This window comes from Gymnoscopelus braueri (assembly GCF_963280865.1).
Source record: "Gymnoscopelus braueri genome assembly, chromosome: 17".
Lineage (NCBI taxonomy): Eukaryota > Metazoa > Chordata > Actinopteri > Myctophiformes > Myctophidae > Gymnoscopelus > Gymnoscopelus braueri.
The window spans coordinates 40,991,836-41,012,093 of record NC_137617.1 but is presented as its reverse complement, the minus strand read 5'-3'; the positions used below and the strand labels follow the sequence as shown (position 1 = coordinate 41,012,093).

At 41.1% G+C, this 20,258-nt stretch overlaps 2 protein-coding genes and 1 pseudogene across 5 annotated transcripts in view; 2 read left to right on the top strand and 1 right to left on the bottom strand.

The window, feature by feature from the left end:
* Nucleotides 1–20,258, bottom strand: part of LOC308105145 (neurotrypsin-like) — a 105,757-nt pseudogene that overhangs the window by 58,612 nt on the left and 26,887 nt on the right. The gene's annotated exons all lie outside the window — the stretch shown is intronic.
* LOC308104828 (E3 ubiquitin-protein ligase TRIM39-like) lies at nt 697–6,598 on the top strand. Of its 3 annotated transcripts, none has more exons than XM_080455378.1 (3): nt 697–1,392; nt 2,792–4,281; nt 5,249–6,598. In XM_080455378.1, exons 2-3 carry the CDS (start codon nt 2,794–2,796, stop codon nt 5,279–5,281), a joined length of 1,521 nt encoding a protein of 506 aa, XP_080311504.1. In that variant the 5' UTR covers nt 697–1,392; nt 2,792–2,793; the 3' UTR covers nt 5,282–6,598. The 3 variants fall into 3 exon arrangements, with proteins under 3 accessions (XP_080311504.1, XP_080311503.1, XP_080311502.1); XM_080455377.1 differs by having other exon boundaries at nt 2,792–4,489; XM_080455376.1 differs by having other exon boundaries at nt 2,792–6,598.
* Nucleotides 13,391–17,789, top strand: LOC308104363 (E3 ubiquitin-protein ligase TRIM39-like; the record flags this gene model as incomplete). The annotated part of the gene is made up of 2 exons (XM_080454775.1): nt 13,391–13,866; nt 16,114–17,789. Exon 2 carries the CDS (start codon nt 16,116–16,118, stop codon nt 17,787–17,789), a length of 1,674 nt encoding a protein of 557 aa, XP_080310901.1. The 5' UTR covers nt 13,391–13,866; nt 16,114–16,115.

Genomic DNA, 20,258 nt, shown 5'->3' with positions numbered 1-20,258 from the left:
ATCTTCGCTATTGTTGGGAAGACCCGTGTGTTGTCTAAGAAGGTTGCCAACACTTACATAAAAAACATAATTTGCGTTTGGCGGCGCACATTCAATGTGGCTCAACAACGGGGGAAATACCAAAACGCTCGCCCCACAACACAGTCGCCCCTGGGCAAATCCGGCGGTATTACAGGCAAATCGGCAGTATATAGAATAGGGGGCGAGTGTGTTTTGGGGCGAGTTTTTTATTATTTTCTCATTTGTTTTCCGAGGCGAACTTGTCCGCCCAGCCCAATACTTATGGAATACTTTCATTGCCGTAAGCAAGGAAATACTTCGTTTTGTTGTTACTTTTGGGTAAATGTATTTATGTATTTATTAAGTATTAAGTATTATTGAAATTTAAAGCCCTTCAGGGCGATTAGGCGAGAAACAAGCAGGTCTATGATAACAATCACACACACACGCTGACAAGCCGCACACACACGGCGCGCACACACACACACACATACACACACACACACACACACACACACACACACACACACACACACACACACACACACACACACACACACACACACAATACAGCATGCATCTGCTAATAATATGACTGTCAAGTCATATTCATTCTTGTTTTTTTTTTACCAAGTACTGTTGGGATTATAAAAGCGCACAAGTTCAAACATGAGATGGAGCAAAGCCAGGAAGATGGTGAAAATTAAAACTTTTAGTCCAATTAAATGCTTTTATACAAATGTTATGCCCTGCCCCAATTGCTATGAATTCTGCCAGATTCCTACTGCAGAGGGTGAGAGCAATCTATGGAAACACAATACAATACAATAACAATGATTTTATCTGGCCACCAGGCTGCAGCACTGTGTAGCAGTAGGCTATGAGGAGAAGTATAGGCATACAAAACCTAAGCGTTATCTTTCTTTTTCATTGTTGATTATCACAAAAATGGAATCACCTCTGTTTGAAGTTACACCTAGGTGTGAGATCTCCTGTAAGTTTAACCTCAGGTTAAGGCTAAGAGTAGCTTAATAAACAACTTTATAGGTTCTGGTTTTGCTACCTTAGCTTGATATGGCGAGCGACCCAATGTAAGCTACAGCCCTTTTTTGATGAGTCCTGTTGGCTACTGTAACAGTGAACCTGATCAATCTAAAAGACTCATTCACAACATGCAAGGTCATTAGAGTTCGAGCCATAAAAACATGCTTATACAAATGCATTGAAGACACTGTCTCTTTAAGAGCATGAACCCACATTTGAGCATGTTGGACTGGTTGGATCAGAGACAGATATGTGGGTTGACTGCAGAGGGCGGAAATAAAAGTGAAAGTAAAGTTGACAGTCACAAGTCACAGTAAAGTCTCTGACCGTGTTGTTCCCTGAGAAGAGGTAAGAGATCGCTTTTGACATGTATTTGTATTTTGTGAGCTATTAACCCCTAAAAGGTATATTTTTATGGTTTACAAAAGATTTCACATGTTTATGTATATGTAGCAAAGAAGTGCTTTCACCTACTGTATTACTCTGAAAGACTGCCAAGCAGAACATTCTGGAAAACCTGCATTTTTCTCATTTGTCTTGTTTGCTTCACTATAAAATAGTTTGTCACAATGTCATAGTTTGCGGGTCATGGTGTCATACTGTAGTTTACAGGTTTCTCACGGTATCATAGTTTGCGGGTTCTGGGGTCTGGGTAGTATAGTCAGAGCTGGATCCCTGAACGGGCCTTTTGGCCCATGGGCACAAAGGTCTGGGGGGCGACTACCTGGAGCCTAGAGCAATAAGCCCAGGGGCGGATTAACCCTTCGTGATGACTTGGACCCGGTTTCGTGCCCCCCAGGACCGTCTTGTCAGCAGGGGGGGGGGGGGGTAGAAGTGCGGAAAAAATGACGCTTCACCGGTGTGTTGCACTGTTGTATTGCTCCTTTAGCAACCGCTGCTTCTAAATGTCACAGTTTTTCGCCGTTTTTTCACGCCGTTTGGTGCCCACCCCCCCCCCCCCCCCCCCAAGGTTAAAGCCCGTTGGATAAACTTTTTGGCCAATTAAATGCTTTTATACAAATGTTATACCCTGCCCCAATTGCAATCAATTCTGCCAGATTCCGACTGCAGAGGGTGAGAGCAATCTGTGGAAACATACGATACAATGACAGGAATTTTCTCTGGTCACCAGGCTGCAGCACTGTGTAGTAGTATAGGCTACGAGGAAAAGTAGGCAGCCAAAACTTAAGTGTTATCTTTCTTTTGTATTGGAATCACCTCTGTTTGAAGTTACAACTAGGTGTGAGATCTCCTTAGGTTAAGGCAAAGAGTAGGTTAATAAACAACTTTTTATGTTCTGGTTTTGCTACCTTAGCTTGATATGGCGACCCAATGTCAGCTATAAGGCACATTTTTTCTCTTTTCTTTTTTTTTGTTCTGTTGGCTACTGTAAACCCCAATCAATCTAGGAGACATGTCTTACCCATGCCATACCCTAACCTACGTGTTTCCTTTAAAAAGGAAAGACGTAGATGGAATCAAATAGCATGAATCCTAGCCATTTCATGGGGTCTTTAAAAAGTGTTTTTTTCAGTATTCTTTTTCTTCCTGTAGAACCATTCATTTTATCCCCACCAGGAGGTGGAACAAACTTTTCAAGGTCCTGGGTAGGCAACCTGGCCTGGCGAGGATCTGCGCTCAGAGGAGCGCACATTTCTTGTTTATATACTTTAGCTGTTTGACCCTGTGTAGTGTTAATGTGCAATTATGCCCCTGACAACAATGTTTTTTTGGTTGCATGTTACAGAAATGGCTACTTCCAGCTCCAGCCCCCTTTGTGAAGATCAGTTCCTGTGTTCTATTTGTCTGGCTGTGTTTGAGGATCCAGTGTCTACTCCATGTGGACATAACTTCTGTAAGGCCTGTATCACAGGCTACTGGGATACCACTGATATCTATCAGTGCCCGCTTTGCAAGACAGCCTTTGGGATTAGACCGGATCTCAAAGTCAATACTTTCATCTCAGAGCTCGCTGCCCAGTTCATGAGGTCTGTCAGAGTGACAGAGAGCAGCAGCCCAGCCCAAACACTTTCCAAATCTGGAGAGGTAGTCTGTGACATCTGCACGGACCCCAAGCTCAACACCATCAAGTCCTGTCTGGAGTGTCAGACCTCTTACTGTGGAACTCATCTAGAGCCACATCAGAGGGTCAAAGGTCTGCAGAGACACACACTGATTGACCCTGTGGAGAACCTGGGAGACAGCATGTGTCAGAAACACAACAGACTCCTGACCTTGTTCTGTAGAGCCGAGCAGGTCACTCTGTGTGACATCTGCGTTGGGACTCACAGCCAGGCCCACAAGATCGTTCCTGTCCAGCAAGAATGTCAAGAGAAATGGGCTCAGCTGGGGAAGATGGAGACCAAAGTGCAATGCATGATCCATGAGAGACTGCAAAAGGTGCAGGAGTTCAAACGCGAGGTGGAGCAAAGCCAGGAAGACGGTGAAAATGAGATTGCAGGAATTGTGCAGGAATTCTCCACTCTGATGTCTGCCATTGAAAAAAGTCAGGTTGAGCTCATTGATGCAGTTGATAAAAAGCAAAAAGAAGCAGAGAAACGGGCTCAAGACCATGTTCAAGATCTGGAGAAGGAAATGTCTGAGCTACAGAGTCTGAGTACCCAGCTGAAGGAGCAGTTGGACATCAAGGACAACCTCCACCTCCTTCAGAACTTTCCATCCAACTCCATCCTCCCAAACACTAAGGACTGGTCTGTCATTATGGCCAGCAGCCAGCTTGGAACTGAGCCCATGCGGGAATCTTTAAGAAGAATAATTTCTCATCTGAAAATGACAGTTAATCAGATGAGTAAGCAGATGAAGAAGTTCTGCGATACACAGATGTTAAGTGATGCTGCTCTAAGGAGGATGCAACAGTATGCAGTGGACGTTGTTCTCGATCCATCAACAGCACAGCGAAAGCTTGTCTTGTCTAATGACGGGAAACAAGTGAGCTACAGTACCACAGCACAAAGGCTCCTGACAAGTGAAAGGATGTTTTTAAAAAAATTAGCGGTTTTGGGAACAACAGGCTTCTCTTCTGGGAAGTTCTACTTTGAGGTGTACGTAGCAAAGAAGAAGGAATGGACTATAGGAGTGGCCACAGAGTCTATTAACAGGAGAGAGAAACTTCCTCGGCATCCTGACAGTGGACTCTGGGCTTTAATGTTCAACCTTGATAGATATGAAGCCTCCAGTCTCCCTGAAGTCCAAGTGAACTGGAGGAAGGTGGAGAAGGTTGGGGTGTTTGTGGATTATGAAGAAGGCGTCGTTTCATTCTATGACGTGGAGGCCAGATGCCTTATTTATTCTTTCACTGGCTGCCACTTCACTGAGAGAATCTACCCGTACTTTAATCCCTGTAACAATCAATATGTAGACAATAACCTAGCACCATTGGTCATCACTGCTGTCAGTCATACTGAGTGATTGGTGGGCGAATGAGGTAACAGGCCTCATTAAAAGCATTTAATCTAAAACAGCTATTGCTTTTTTGCATTAATGAGTTCATGATTACTATATATTTTTGTGTTTTTCCATCCAAAATCTTTGATCAAAGCTTGGATGAAAAAAAATATATAATAAGGCTGAAGGGGACACTAACCTATAAATGTCTTAAGAAAACATTAATTGTTTGAGTTGAGTGTTCATCAGGGGGGAATAAATCAACGTTAGTTTAATCAATCTGCACGCTTGGTAGAGTATGTTAATACAATATAACTAATACATCTGCAGTGATTGGAGGTTGTATATGCTTCCATTGAGAAATGTACACCCCAGTGTCGGAGAGGATAGCTACTGGCTGACAAGTAGTACAGCCTGAAGCTCAGAGAGCAGAATCTTCCTAGAATAGAATGAATCACAACAAAAAAAAACTGAAAAATCAATCTATGTTAATGTGATTTATTTGTTTTATTCACTTTTTTGTTTTATTCACTTTTTTTGTTTCATTAACACATTTCTATTTTCATCAAGATTTTCTTTTAGATCATGTCTCATTCTGCAAGTACAGTCTGACCATTTAGCCAATCTGACTAGGCATTTAATATGTATAATGGTGTCACGGAATGTTTTACTGTATTTCTAACACAATGTAAATAAACCAGCTTAGATTTAAAAACTCAGAACTCAGATTTCTTTTTTTCATTTTTCTTTTTAAATCTTAATGTTTTCATGTACTTTCTTGTTTTTTTTCTCAAATCAGCTTCTCATGGTGTATCTCAGACACAATGGGTGAGTCTACTCATCATAAGCAGCCCTGAAGCAACACACATCAAGCTGTTTGACTCCAGCCAGCACTCATCAACACAACACTCTCCTCATTGCCACGACAACCACACTCATGCCTTTTGCCATGGGAACGCACAGTCTCCCATCAATAACAATGAGTATTTGGCACGGTTAACACTTAGATTCAAGCTGGGGGGGCACACTTTATACACACACACACACACACACACACACACACACACACACACACACACACACACACACACACACACACACACACACACACACACACACACACACACAGGCCTCACTGGTTTCCAATCGGGAAGATGAGAGAAAGTAGATTGCACGAGCACCCAAAGAACAGGAGGGAGAAAAGTAATGCCTAATCTATGCTCTGTCACACCATGGTGTCGTGTGCCAAAATCTGTAAGTTCAACACGCCCCACCCGCAGTACTGAAAACGGTTCTCAGCACGCCACACCATGGTACAACAAAGTATTAAACAATGAGAACATTTGCTGATCTATACAGCTAGAGGTAACAGTGAACCCGATAAATTTAACCCATTTAGGGCAGGAATCCCTATTTGTAACGATACCTTTCAAGATGGGAACCCCTTTTGGGGTTGTTGTTGCTATATAGTATATACAGTATATAGCGACGTACACTTTTTGCAATTTTTGAATAAATATTTGTTTTTCGGAAAACCTAAGTCAGGATTTAGAAGGCGTTTTTATAATCGGCCTCAGGTCTAAATGGGTTAAGAGGCTCATTACAACCTGCCAAAGTCATTAGAACCTTTTCTAGACCTTTTTCACCAGCCATACATATTGACATACTGTACTGTACAGTTGTTATGTAATGTTACTTCCTACAATGACACTAATTAAAGCTCTTTTCCATTTAGTGTAGCAGTACGTCTCTCCAGTAAGCCAACATTAAAGGAGTAGTTCACCCAAAAACGTACTTATTTTTTATCAATTACACACCCCATGAAGCCTTGAATTTTTGTCGCATTCCTGAGCCAATAATTTGATGACCGGGTCATTGGTCAAACTCTGTAGGAGACTCAATCCTACTCAAAGCATCTCCTACCGTCGGTCTGTCCATTTACACTCTGCAGATCTCACAGACTACTACAGCACTGAACCAAAGTTAATTAGTGCACTGTGCTCCCTCTGGTGCCCAAGGAAGGAACTTTTTGGAACATTTTTTGGACTGTCTGATTGTTTCACATCTTTGTGATGTCATGTATAACACTAAACATTTTGTAATGTGTATTTACATTATGTGGTTTATTAAACCAGGCTCATTGAATCTTGTTTGTCGTATTAGTATTATTCATTATTGTTTGTTGCCAAAATTCAGTAGCCCCTGCTCTAAAAAAGCCAGCCCCCCCATAGCCCCCCTAGTCACAATTCTCTGGAGCCGTCACTGCCTACCGGAGACTCCACCGGTCATCAAGTTATTGGCTTAGGAATGCAACGAAATCAAAAGAATCTCTGTGAATTCAAGGTATCATGGGGTGTGTAATTGATAGAAAATAAGTATTTTTGGGGGTGAACTACTCATTTAATAATAGCAGCCCCTTGACTGTTTGAGAAACACCTGTGATTGAAGTAACATTCACAACTATATGGCTGCACGTTTTAAAGGCATATTAGAGCCACAATAACAGGATTATAGACCAAGGTATTGATAATGCTTCTGTCTCTTAACATTATGTCGGACTGAAAGGAAGGAAATGAAAGTGAAAAGTTGACAATCACGACACGATCGAGGCACAATCTGTGTAGGCTAGACGCAAGAAGAGGTAAGAGATCAGGGGCGTCCTTAGGGATCAGGAGGCCCTAGGCAAACCCCAGTTAAAGGGGTATTTACTCGCGACCCTTAAAAACACAATACCTTATACAATACAAGGCAAATACAAAATCTTTACCATAAATGTCATATAGCTTAGCTAGCAAACATGTCTGGGGGAAATACATTAGCATGTCAACTGAAACTACAGCTGATTGAGGCTCTGACTGAGGCTAATCACAATGTCATTATCATATGTGGCCAATCGACACTGTCATAATATGAATAGCCTAATTTAAATCTAATAGCAAACAGATGACAATGTCAGCTGATGACAATGACCTCACTCAAGGCTCAAGGTTCAAGGTTGTGCTTTATTGTTACATCTTGTGTACAGAGGCACATAAGAGTCCAACTTATTGTTGTTCGGCTTCCTTCAGACAATGCAGCAGCATAGGTAATAATAATAACAATAATAATAATAATAAAACCGTAACTAAAAAGATTTAAAAAAAATAAATTAAAAAAAGAAAGAGAGAGAGAGAGAGTGCAAAAAAAACAAAAAAAAAGGTTTTATCTCATTTTGGAGGTTTGCAGTGCAAAACAGGCCTACAGTACTTTGCTCAGCACCTATAGATGTTGCTGCTGTTTTGTTTGATTTGATTTTTGTATTGTTTATCATCTATTTTGACTTTTGCTGTATTGTACAGCACTTTGAGCTGCATTTTAATGTATGAAAAGTGATAAATAAAAGCTCATTATCATTACTTTGAAATCAACTCCCCGTTGATTCTCTGTGCTCAACAGCCTTGGAGATTAGAGCCAATGGGCTGAATTCATTCCGGTCTTGGGGATTATTTATTTTAGGAGCAGGTCCAATCTCAAGGTATTACAGTATTTCCACAGTGTAAATACCTGACATTTTGAGTGGGAGTGATTGAATATGATTTAATATAAAATACCAGAGGCCTTATTCAGAGGAGAGAAAGCAAGTCGACTTCCTGTGAAGTCCTGCAAACAAACACAGAAGAGAAGACGTATCAGGCCTCAACGTTAAATAATAAAGTTTAACCACATTAAACCTGTTGTCCCTAGTTTGGGCATGTCATTAAAAAAAATAGCAGACCTTCAAGCTTGTGAGCTTGTAGATTGGCTATTTTCCAATAGCCACTGTATAAAATGGGGCTTAAGTTGGGCTTAAGTGAAACTCCCAGACAACAGCTTATTTAACCTCTGATGATACCAATATGTTTAGCTGAGCTTCTGGGGATGTCCACACTTTTAAAGCAGCATGTAATCTTCCTCTTCTACCCCGGATTTGAACCCGGTTTCCTGTGCAAGCTGCGCTGACATTTTTACCTTTGAGCTAATAGAGCCTACCTGCTTGCTCAGGGGATAAATTGAATCTTGACCATCAGGTCAAAATTCGTGTCAGACCCTGTGTCTAGGTGAGACATGACCTTTGACACCATCTAAATGTCTCAAAAGTTACATACTGGAGTGAGGCTTTAAGCTCAGTGATTGTTCAAATTGAACCTTTTCTGGTTGTATTTCTGTGGAAGATTCTTACTGTAACAGTGTTTACTCTCATATCTCCACCTCCTCCATGCCAGTGGTTGGATTAATTCAAGGGACCCCAATGGAAACAAGCCATATAGTGCTTTCTTGGGTTTAAAATCCTCTGAACAGACAGACCTTGTATTTAACTGTACTTCGTCTTTGCAAACTGTTAATAAAGTATTCAATCAATCAATTGTCCTTTTGTCTGGTGCTATCAGCCGTGGTGTAAAGTAACTAAGTACATTTACTCAAGTACTGTACTTGAGTACAATTTTGAGGTACTTCTACTTTACTGGAGTATTTCCAAATTTCTATACTTTTACTTCTTCCACTACTTCTCAGAGACAAATATTGCACTTTTACTCCACTACAATTATTTGAAAACTAAAGTTACTAGTTACTTTGGAAATGTTGATTATTATTACAAAACATGGGCTACATGAACCACTTCAGCTCTAATTAAACTTTGGAAAATGAAAAAAAATTGAAAATAGCCGATCTAGAAGCTCACAACGTGTCGCATCGCGATGCACTGTGAGCTTGTAGATCTGATACTAGTAGTGGAGTAAATATTTAATATGAATAGTGAAATAATGAAAAATAAGTGCACAATTCACTTTGGCATACTGAAATAGTATGTTGGTCACTTATTGTCAGTGATGGGATTATCCACCCCACCCATGCTGATTGCATCAGGGTAGATGGGTAGATTGAGGACACTCCCATGAGATGCGTTCATCACCTTTGTCCCATCCCCTATATAAAGAGATGTGTGCATTCAGGTTCTGTTAAACCCTGAGGAAGGAACCCCTGAGGAACCCCAAACCCTGAGGAATACTATATTGTCAAAACGTTGGTTTCCTACTTTTTAATACATTTTTGCATCGTGGCTAAGAGCTGTGTCTCTGCAGATCTTTGATCATCCTTTTCAACTTTATAAGCTGTCAGGTTTGTACATTTTGATTATTATTACAAAACATGCATTAACCACTTCAGCCCTATACATATATATTTTGGCGATTTGAAAATAGCAGATCTACAAGCTCATAATGCATCGCGATGCGACTCATTGTGAGCTTGTAGATTGGGCTTGGCTATTTTCGGTTACATTCTGCACAATGAGTATTTTTACTTTTGGTACTTTAAGTATATTTTGATGCTGATACTTTTGTACTTTTACTCAAGTACATTTTGAATACAGGACTTCTACTTGTAACAGAGTACAGTATATCTACATTGCAGTATTGATACTTTTACTAAAGTAAAACATGTGAGTACTTCGTCCATCACTGTAGGTGAGGGTGAGATGGGTGAGGGTGTATTGTGAGTGATGCAGTGAGGCCGCAATCTACCATGAGTCAAACGTTCATTTGAAAAAAAACTAATATTTGTAATGTGTCTCTCTTCTGACTGTTATGTGAAAGCTTAGTAGATCTTTGCTTTTTAACTACGCGTTGCGTCTTGCAGTTCTGCTATTTTCAAAAGATTGTAATACGTCTTATACATTATGATACCTTGTGAAACAGGACACTTTGTAGCAGTAGGCTACGAGGAGATGTAGGCAGTCAAAACTTTATTTTTCATTGTTAATTATCACCAAAAAATTACCTCTTTTTGAAGTTACAACTAGGCGTGAGTCGTGAGGTCTCCTATAAGTTTAACCTTAGGTTAATAAGGTTAAGGCCCTTTTCCCCCTTTTTGTTGGTTCCTGTTGTCTACTGTAAACGCCAATCAATATAGGAGTCCTACCCATGCCATAGGCTACCACCTTACCCTACGCGTTTCCAACTCCGAAAACACGTAGTAGCGTTTCTTGTGTGTATACTGTAGCTGTTTATCCTGAAATGTGTTAATGTGCAATTATGCCCCTGACATCAATGTTTTTTTGTTGCATGTTACAGAAATGGCTACTGCCAGCTCCAGCCTCCTTTGTGAAGATCAGTTCCGGTGTTGCATTTGTTTGGCTGTGTTTGAGGATCCAGTGTCTACTCCATGTGGACATAACTTCTGTAAAGCCTGTATCACAGGTTACTGGGATACCACTGAGATCTATCAGTGCCCACTCTGCAAGACAGCCTTTGAGAGAAGACCGGATCTCAGAGTCAATACTTTCATCTCAGAGCTCGCTGCCCAGTTCATGAGGTCTGTCAGAGAGACAGACAGCAGCAGCCCATCCCAAATACTTTCCAAGTCTGGAGAGGTAGTCTATGACTTCTGCACAGACCCCAAGCTCGACGCCATCAAGTCCTGTCTGGAGTGTCAGACCTCTTACTGTGGAATTCATCTAGGGCCACATCATTGGATCAAAGATCTGCAGAGACACACACTGATTGACCCTGTGGAGAACCTGGGAGACAGCATGTGTCAGAAACACAACAGGCTCCTGACCTTGTTCTGTAGAGTCGAGCGGGTCACTCTGTGCGACATCTGCTTTAGGACGCACAGCCAGGACCACGAGATCGTTCCTGTCCAGCAAGAGTATCGAGAGAAGTGGGCTCAGCTGGTGAAGGCGGATACTAAAGTGCAAAATATGATCCATGAGAGGCTGCAGAAAGTGCAGGAGTTCAAACGCAAGGTGGAGCAAAGCCAGGAAGACGGTGAAAATGAGATTGCAGGAATCGTGCAGGAATTCTCCACTCTGATGTCTGCCATTGAAAAAAGTCAGGTTGAGCTCATTGATGCAGTTGATAAAAAGCAAAAAGAAGCAGAGAAACGGGCTCAAGACCATGTTCAAGATCTGGAGAAGGAAATGTCTGAGCTACAGAGTCTGAGTATCCAGCTGAAGGAGCAGTTGGACACCAAGGACAACCTCCTTCAGAACTTTCCATCCAACTCCATCCTCCCAAACACTAAGGACTGGTCTGTCATTATGGCCAGCAGCCAGCTTGGAACTGAGCCCATGCGGGAATCATTAAGAAGAATAATTTCTCATCTGAAAATGACAGTTAATCAGATGAGTAAGGAGATGAAGAAGTTCTGCGATACACAGATGTTAAGTGATGCTGCTCTAAGGAGGATGCATTATGGATTATGAAGAAGGCGTCGTCTCATTCTATGACGTGGAGGCCAGATGCCTCATTTATTCTTTCACTGGCTGCCACTTCACTGAGAGAATCTACCCGTACTTTAATCCCTGTAACAATGAATATGTAGACAATAACCTAGCACCATTGGTCATCACTGCTGTCAGTCATACTGAGTGATTGGTGGGTGAATGAGGTAACAGGCCTCATTAAAAGCATTTAATCTAAAACAGCTATTGCTTTTTAGCATTAATGAGTTCATGATTACTATATTTTTTGTGTTTTTCCATCCACAATTTTTTGATCAAAGCTTGGGTGAAAAAAATATAAAAAGGCTTAAGGGGACACTGACCTAAATGTCTTCAGAAAACATTAATTGTTTGAGTTGAGTGTTCATAGTGCATCAGGGGGGAAAAAAAATCAATGTTAGTTTAATCAATCTGTTTGCTTGGTAGATAATGTTAATACAATATAACTAATACATCTGCAGTGGTTGGATGTCGTCTCCCTATGCTTCCAGCCTGAAGCTCAGAGAGCAGAATCTCTCCTGTCCAAATGCAGACGCCTCATTGAAAGAGCGGTAGAAATGTGGTATCTCTTGTCAGGTTCGAATCCCGGGTAGCACATGGATCAAATGGACAATACTGTATAAAACACATATTTTTGTTTTAGAGTTTACCTTGTGCATTATGTATATGCACACTTTGCATGATGTGCAAAGTGTTTCAAGTCATTTGAGGTGAGCAAAAGGGGTTATATAAATGTAATGACACTGATGTCAGGTGAATGATATGAAGGTGTTGATGGTATTGTACCTGCATTGAATGCTCTAGTCTATTTGATTTCTACCTATTTTACTGTCTAGCAAGCTGATGCTGAAAGTGTGCACTGTAGTTCCCTGCCGTATGTTTAATACAGTCAAAAATAACACAAAGCCTCAATACTCTTTATTTTATATGGACTTTCAGTGAGCCTTTAAAGTTGTGATTGGCCAAAGACTGATGCTCTCAGATAAAACACAGAATAACTTAGTAAATAGAATCACCCCAAAAAACATTGTTAATGTAAGCTCATACGATATGAAATATAAATCTATGTTAATGTGATTTATTTTATTAACTCAGACTTAAGTCCATTAAATTTGATCATTTATTTATTTTAAGATTTTCTTTTAGATCATGTCTCATTCTGCAAGTACATTCTGACCATTTAGAATCCATCTAACTAGTCATTTTACTATGTATAATGGTGTCACGGAATGTTTTACTGTATTTCTAACACAATGTAAATAAACCAGCTTATATTTAAGAACTCAGATCTCAGATCTCTTTTATTTTTTTTCCTGGTTTATATCTTAACTTTTTCATTTAGTTTCTTGAGTTTTTGCTCTAATCAGTTTCTCATGGTGTATCTCAGACACAATGGGTAGTCTACTCATCATAAGCAGCCCTGAAGCAACACACATCAAGCTGTTTGACTCCAGCCAACACTCATCATCCTTAACACAACACTCTCCTCATTGTCACGACAACCACACTCTGCCTATTGCCATGGGAACGCAGTCTCCCATCAGCAACAATGAGTATTTGGCACGGATAACACTTAGATTCAAGCTCGATGGGGGTGGGGGGGGGCACTATACACACACACACACACACACACACACACACACACACACACACACACACACACACACACACACGCTTCACTGGTTCCAATCTGGAAGAAGAGAGAAAGTAGATTGCACGAGCAGCCAGAGAACAGGAGGGAGAAAAGTAATGCCTAATCTATGCTCTGTCACACCATGGTGTCGCGTGCCAAAATCTGTAGATTGGCTGTTTTCAGCATGCCACACCATGGTACAACAAAGTATAAAAAATGCTTCAAGGATTCAAAACAATGAACACAGCTTGAAGTAACAGTGAACCTGATCAATCTAAAATACTCATTCACAACATGCAAGGTTATTAGAGTTAGAGGCGAGCCATAAACATTTGCTTAGACGAATGTATTGAGGACACTGTCTCTTTAAGAACATGAACCCACACCACATTTGACGCATGTTAGACCGGTTGGATCAGAGACAGCCATGTGGTTTGACTCATAGATATATATCTATGATTTGACTGCAGAGGGCGGAAATGAAAGTGAAAGGTTGACAGTCACAGTACAGTCTCCGACCGTGTTGTTACCTAAACAAGAAGAGGTAAGTGATCACTTTTGACATGTATTTGTATTTTGTGAGCTATTTATTAAACCCTAAAAGGTATCTTTTTATGGTTTACAAAATATTACACATGTTAATGTACGTAGCAAAGAAGTGCTTTCACCTACTGTATGACTCTTAAAGACTGCCAAGCAGAAAATTCTAGAAAACCTGCATTTTTCTTATTGTCTTGTTTGTTGCATGCCAGTATCTGTCCCCTAAATGGCCATTAAGTCTTTTTTTAGCAGATGCAATCTGCTCTACAAAGAGACAGAGACATCGTCATCTGCGACATCTATTTCATCCGCGACACCTATTTGTCATTGGCTGTCCTGGCTGTCCTTCACTACTTTAAGCCAATGGGGAGCATTGGGAACACTTCCCCGTTTAAGCCAATGGGGAGACGGCCCGTCGTCCCAGCAGTACCACCCCTTCCGCCCCCTCCCCTCCCTGAGGAAATCAAGGCTTCTCAGTCCTGATTGCGGACTACAGACTAAATGCTAGCGTGCTTCCTCAGACCTAGTTGGACTATTAAGTTATTATTTGGCCATGTTCACCCTGACTTTAATCTTCGCTATTGTTGGGAAGACCTGTGTGTTGTCTAAGAAGGTTGCCAACACTTATATAAAAAACATAATTAGCGTTTAGCGGCGCACATTCAATGTGCCTCAACAACGGGGGAAATACCAAAATGCTCGCCCCAAAACGCTAGCGTGCTTCCTCAGACCTAGTTGGACTATTAAGTTATATTTGGCCATGTTCACCCTGACTTTAATCTTCGCTATTGTTGGGAAGACCCGTGTGTTGTCTAAGAAGGTTGCCAACACTTACATAAAAAACATAATTTGCGTTTGGCGGCGCACATTCAATGTGGCTCAACAACGGGGGAAATACCAAAACGCTCGCCCCACAACACAGTCGCCCCTGGGCAAATCCGGCGGTATTACAGGCAAATCGGCAGTATATAGAATAGGGGGCGAGTGTGTTTTGGGGCGAGTTTTTTATTATTTTCTCATTTGTTTTCCGAGGCGAACTTGTCCGCCCAGCCCAATACTTATGGAATACTTTCATTGCCGTAAGCAAGGAAATACTTCGTTTTGTTGTTACTTTTGGGTAAATGTATTTATGTATTTATTAAGTATTAAGTATTATTGAAATTTAAAGCCCTTCAGGGCGATTAGGCGAGAAACAAGCAGGTCTATGATAACAATCACACACACACGCTGACAAGCCGCACACACACGGCGCGCACACACACACACACATACACACACACACACACACACACACACACACACACACACACACACACACACACACACACACACACACACAATACAGCATGCATCTGCTAATAATATGACTGTCAAGTCATATTCATTCTTGTTTTTTTTTTACCAAGTACTGTTGGGATTATAAAAGCGCACAAGTTCAAACATGAGATGGAGCAAAGCCAGGAAGATGGTGAAAATTAAAACTTTTAGTCCAATTAAATGCTTTTATACAAATGTTATGCCCTGCCCCAATTGCTATGAATTCTGCCAGATTCCTACTGCAGAGGGTGAGAGCAATCTATGGAAACACAATACAATACAATAACAATGATTTTATCTGGCCACCAGGCTGCAGCACTGTGTAGCAGTAGGCTATGAGGAGAAGTATAGGCATACAAAACCTAAGCGTTATCTTTCTTTTTCATTGTTGATTATCACAAAAATGGAATCACCTCTGTTTGAAGTTACACCTAGGTGTGAGATCTCCTGTAAGTTTAACCTCAGGTTAAGGCTAAGAGTAGCTTAATAAACAACTTTATAGGTTCTGGTTTTGCTACCTTAGCTTGATATGGCGAGCGACCCAATGTAAGCTACAGCCCTTTTTTGATGAGTCCTGTTGGCTACTGTAAACCCCAATCAATATAGGAGACATGTCCTACCCATGCCATACTCTACCCTACGTGTTTCCTTTTTAAAGTAAACACGTAGATGGAATCAAAGGGCATGAATGCTAACCATTTCATAGGGTCTTTAAAAAGTTATATTTTTCTGCTAGCCTGCAGAACTATTCTTTTTATCCCCGCCAGGAGGCTGGAACAAACTTTGCCGGTGCTTGGTAGGCAACCTGGACTGGCGGGGATCTGCTCAGGGGGGAGAGCACATTTCTTGTGTGTATACTGTAGCTGTTTATTCTGCGCTGTGTTAATGTGCAATTATGCCCCTGACAACAATGTTTTTTTGTTGCATGTTACAGAAATGGCTACTGCCAGCTCCAGCCTCCTTTGTGAAGATCAGTTCCTGTGTTCCATTTGTCTGGCTGTGTTTGAGAATCCAGTGTCTACTCCATGTGGACACAACTTCTGTAAAGCCTGTATCACAGGCTACTGGGATACCACTGTTATCTATCAGTGCCCGCTCTGCAAGACAGCCTTTGAGAGAAGACCGGATCTCAGAGTCAATACTTTCATCTCAGAGCTCGCTGCCCAGTTCATGAGGTCTGTCAGAGTGACAGACAGCAGCAGCCCAGCTCAAACACTTTCCAAATCTGGAGAGGTAGTCTGTGACGTCTGCACGGACCCCAAGCTCAACGCCATCAAGTCATGTCTGGAGTGTGAGACCTCTTACTGTGGAACTCATCTAGAGCCACATCAGAGGGTCAAAGGTCTGCTGAAACACACACTGATTGACCCTGTGGAGAACCTGGGAGACAGCATGTGTCAGAAACACAACAGGCTCCTGACGTTGTTCTGTAGAGCCGAGCAGGTCACTCTGTGTGACATCTGCGTTGGGACGCACAGCCAGTCCCACAAGGTCGTTCCTGTCCAGCAAGAATGTAGAGAGAAGTTGGCTCAGCTGGGGAAGGCGGAAACTAAAGTGCAAAACATGATCCATGAGAGGCTGATGAAGGTGCAGGAGTTCAAACGTGAGGTGGAGCAAAGCCAGGAAGACGGTGAAAATGAGATTGCAGGAATTGTGCAGGAATTCTCTTTTCTGATGTTTGCCATTGAAAAAAGTCAGGTTGAGCTCATTGATGCAGTTGATAAAAAGCTAAAAGAAGCAGAGAAACGGGCTCAGGACCATGTTCAAGATCTGGAAAAGGAAATTTCTGAGCTACAGTTTCTGAGTACCCAGCTGAAGGAGCTGCTGGACACCAAGGACAACCTACAACTCCTTCAGAACTTTCCATCCCACTCCATCCTCCCAAACACTAAGGACTGGTCTATCATTATGGCCAGCAGCCAGCTTGGAACTGAGCCCCTGTGGGAATCATTACGAAGTAGAATTTCTCATCTGAAAATGACAGTTAATCAGATGAGGCAGGAGATCAAGAAGTTCTGCGATACACTGTTAAGTGATGCTGCTCTAAGGAGGATGCAACAGTATGCAGTGGACGTTGTTCTCGATCCTTCAACAGCACAGCAAAACCTTGTCTTGTCTGATGATGGGAAACAAGTGAGCTACGGTACCAAAATACAAAGGCTCCTTACAAATGGAATAACGTTTTCCAATAGTTTTTCTGTTCTGGGAACTATGGGCTTCTCTTCAGGGAAGTTCTACTTTGAGGTTTATGTGGGAACGAAGATGGAGTGGTGTATAGGTGTGGCCACTGAGTCTATTAACAGGAGAGAGGCAGTTCCTCGGCATCCTGACAGTGGACTTTGGGCTTTATTGTTTATCCTTGATAAGCATGAAGCCTTCAGTATCCCTGACAACCCAGTCTACCGGAGGAAGGTGGAGAAGGTTGGGGTGTTTGTGGATTATGAAGAAAGCTGCGTCTCATTCTATGACGTGGAGGCCAGATGCCTCATTTATTCTTTCACTGGCTGCCACTTCACTGAGAGAATCTACCCATACCTTAATCCCTGTAACAATGAATATGGAGCAAACCTAGGACCATTGGTCATCACTGCGGTCAGTCATGCTGAGTGATTGGTGGGTGAATGAGGTAACAGGCCTCATTAAAAGCATTTAATCTAAAACAGCTATTGCGTTTTAGCATTAATAAGTTCATGATTACTATATTTTTTGTGTTTTTCCATCCACAATTTTTGATCAAAAAAAATAATAAGGCTGAAGGGGACACTAATGTAAATGTCTTCAGAAAACGTTAATTGTTTGATTTGAGTGTTCATAGTGCATCAGGGGGAATAAATCAACGTTAGTGAATACATTTACTATAAATGTCATATAGCAGCTATAGCAAACATGTCTGGGGGAAACACATTAGCATGTCAACTGAAACTACAGCTGATTGAGGCTCTGACTGAGGCTATAATCACAATGTCATTATCATATGTGGCCAATCAACACTGTCATAATATGAATAGCCTAATTTAAATCTAGTAGCAAACAGATGACAATGTCAGCTGATGACAATGACCTCACTCAAGGCTCAAGGTTCAAGGTTCAAGGTTGTGCTTTATTGTTACATCTTGTGTACAGAGGCACATAAGATTCCAACTTATTGTTGTTCGGCTTCCTTCAGACAATGCAGCAGCATAGGTAATAATAATAATAACAATAATGATAATAATAAAACCGTAACTAAAAAGATTAAAAAAAATTAAATAACAAAAGAAAGAGAGAGAGAGAGAGTGCAAAAAAATAAATAACAAAACGTTTTATCTCATTTTGGAGGTTTGCAGTGCAAAACAGGCCTACAGAACTTTGCTCAGCACCTATAGATGTTGCTGCTGTTTTGTTTGATTTGATTTTTGTATTGTTTATCATCTATTTTGACTTTTGCTGTATTGTACAGCACTTTGAGCTGCATTTCAATGTATTAAAAGTGCTAAATAAGAGCTCATTATCATTAGCATTACTTTGAAAGGGGAATTGTGGGGATTCTCTGTGTGCTCAACCACTGTGGCGATTAGAGCCAATGGGCTGAATTCATTCCATTCTTGGGGGTTATTTATTTTAGGAGCAGGTCCAATCTCAAGGTATTACAGTATTTCCACAGTGTAAATACCGGACATTTTGAGTGGGAGTGATTGAATATGATGTAATATAAAATACCAGAGTCTGGTATTTTATATTACATCATATTCAATCACTCCCACTCGAACCAGAGGCCTTATTCAGAGGAGAGAAAGCAAGTCGACTTCCTGTGAAGTCCTGCAAACAAACACAGAAGAGAAGACGTATCAGGCCTCAACGTAAAATAATAAAGTTTAAACCTGTTGAACTTGTCCCTAGTTTGGGCATGTCATTTAAAAAAAATAGCAGACCTTCAAGCTTGTGAGCTTGTAGATTTGCTATTTTCCAATAGCCACTGTATAAAATGGGGTTTAAGTTCGGCTAAGTGAAACTCCCAGAAAACAGCTTATTTAACCTCTGATGATACCAATATGTTTAGCTGAGCTTCTGGGGACGTCCACACTTTTAAAGCAGCATGTAACTTTCCTCTTCTACCCCGGATTTGAACCCGGTTTCCTGTGCAAGCTGCGCTGACATTTTTACCTTTGAGCTAATAGAGCCTACCTGCTTGCTCTGGGGATAAATTGAATCTTGACCATCAGGTCAAAATTCGTGTCAGACCCTGTGTCTATGTGAGACATGACCTTTGACACCATCTAAATGTCTCAAAAGTGACATACTGGAGTGAGGCTTTAAGCTCAGTGATTGTTCAAATTGAACATTTTCTGGTTGTATTTCTGTGGAAGATTCTTACTGTAACAGTGTTTACTCTCATATCTCCACCTCCTCCATGCCAGTGGTTGGATTAATTCAAGGGACCCCAATGGAAACAAGCCATATAGTGCTTTCTTGGGTTTAAAATCCTCTGAACAGACCTTGTATTTACTGTAACTGTACTTCCCTGTGCTTGTCTTTGCAAACTGTTAATAAAGTATTCAATCAATCAATTGTCCTTTTGTCTGGTGCTATCAGCCGTGGTGTAAAGTAACTAAGTACATTTACTCAAGTACTGTACTTGAGTACAATTTTGAGGTAGGCCTACTTTTACTTTACTGGAGTATTTCCAAATTTCTATACTTTTACTTCTGCTCCACTACATGACAAATATTGCACTTTTACTCCACTACAATTATTTGAGAACTAAAGTTACTAGTTACTTTGGAAATGTTGATTATTATTACAAAACATGGGCTACATGAACCACTTCAGCCCTAATTAAACTTTGGCTATTTGAAAATAGCCGATCTAGAAGCTCACAACGCGTCGCATCGCGATGCGCTGTGAGCTTGTAGATCTGATACTAGTAGTGGCGTAAATATTTAATAAGAATAGTGAAATAATGAAAAATAAGGGCACAATTCACTTTGGCATACTGAAATAGTATGTTGGTCACTTATTGTCAGTGATGGGATTATCCACCCCACCCATGCTGATTGCATCAGGGTAGATGGGTAGATTGAGGACACTCCCATGAGATGA

Excerpts from the sequence above, each read along its gene's own strand:
- LOC308104828 (XM_080455377.1), top strand. The coding sequence starts at position 2,794 with ATGGCTACTTCCAGCTCCAGCCCCCTTTGTGAAGATCAGTTCCTGTGT.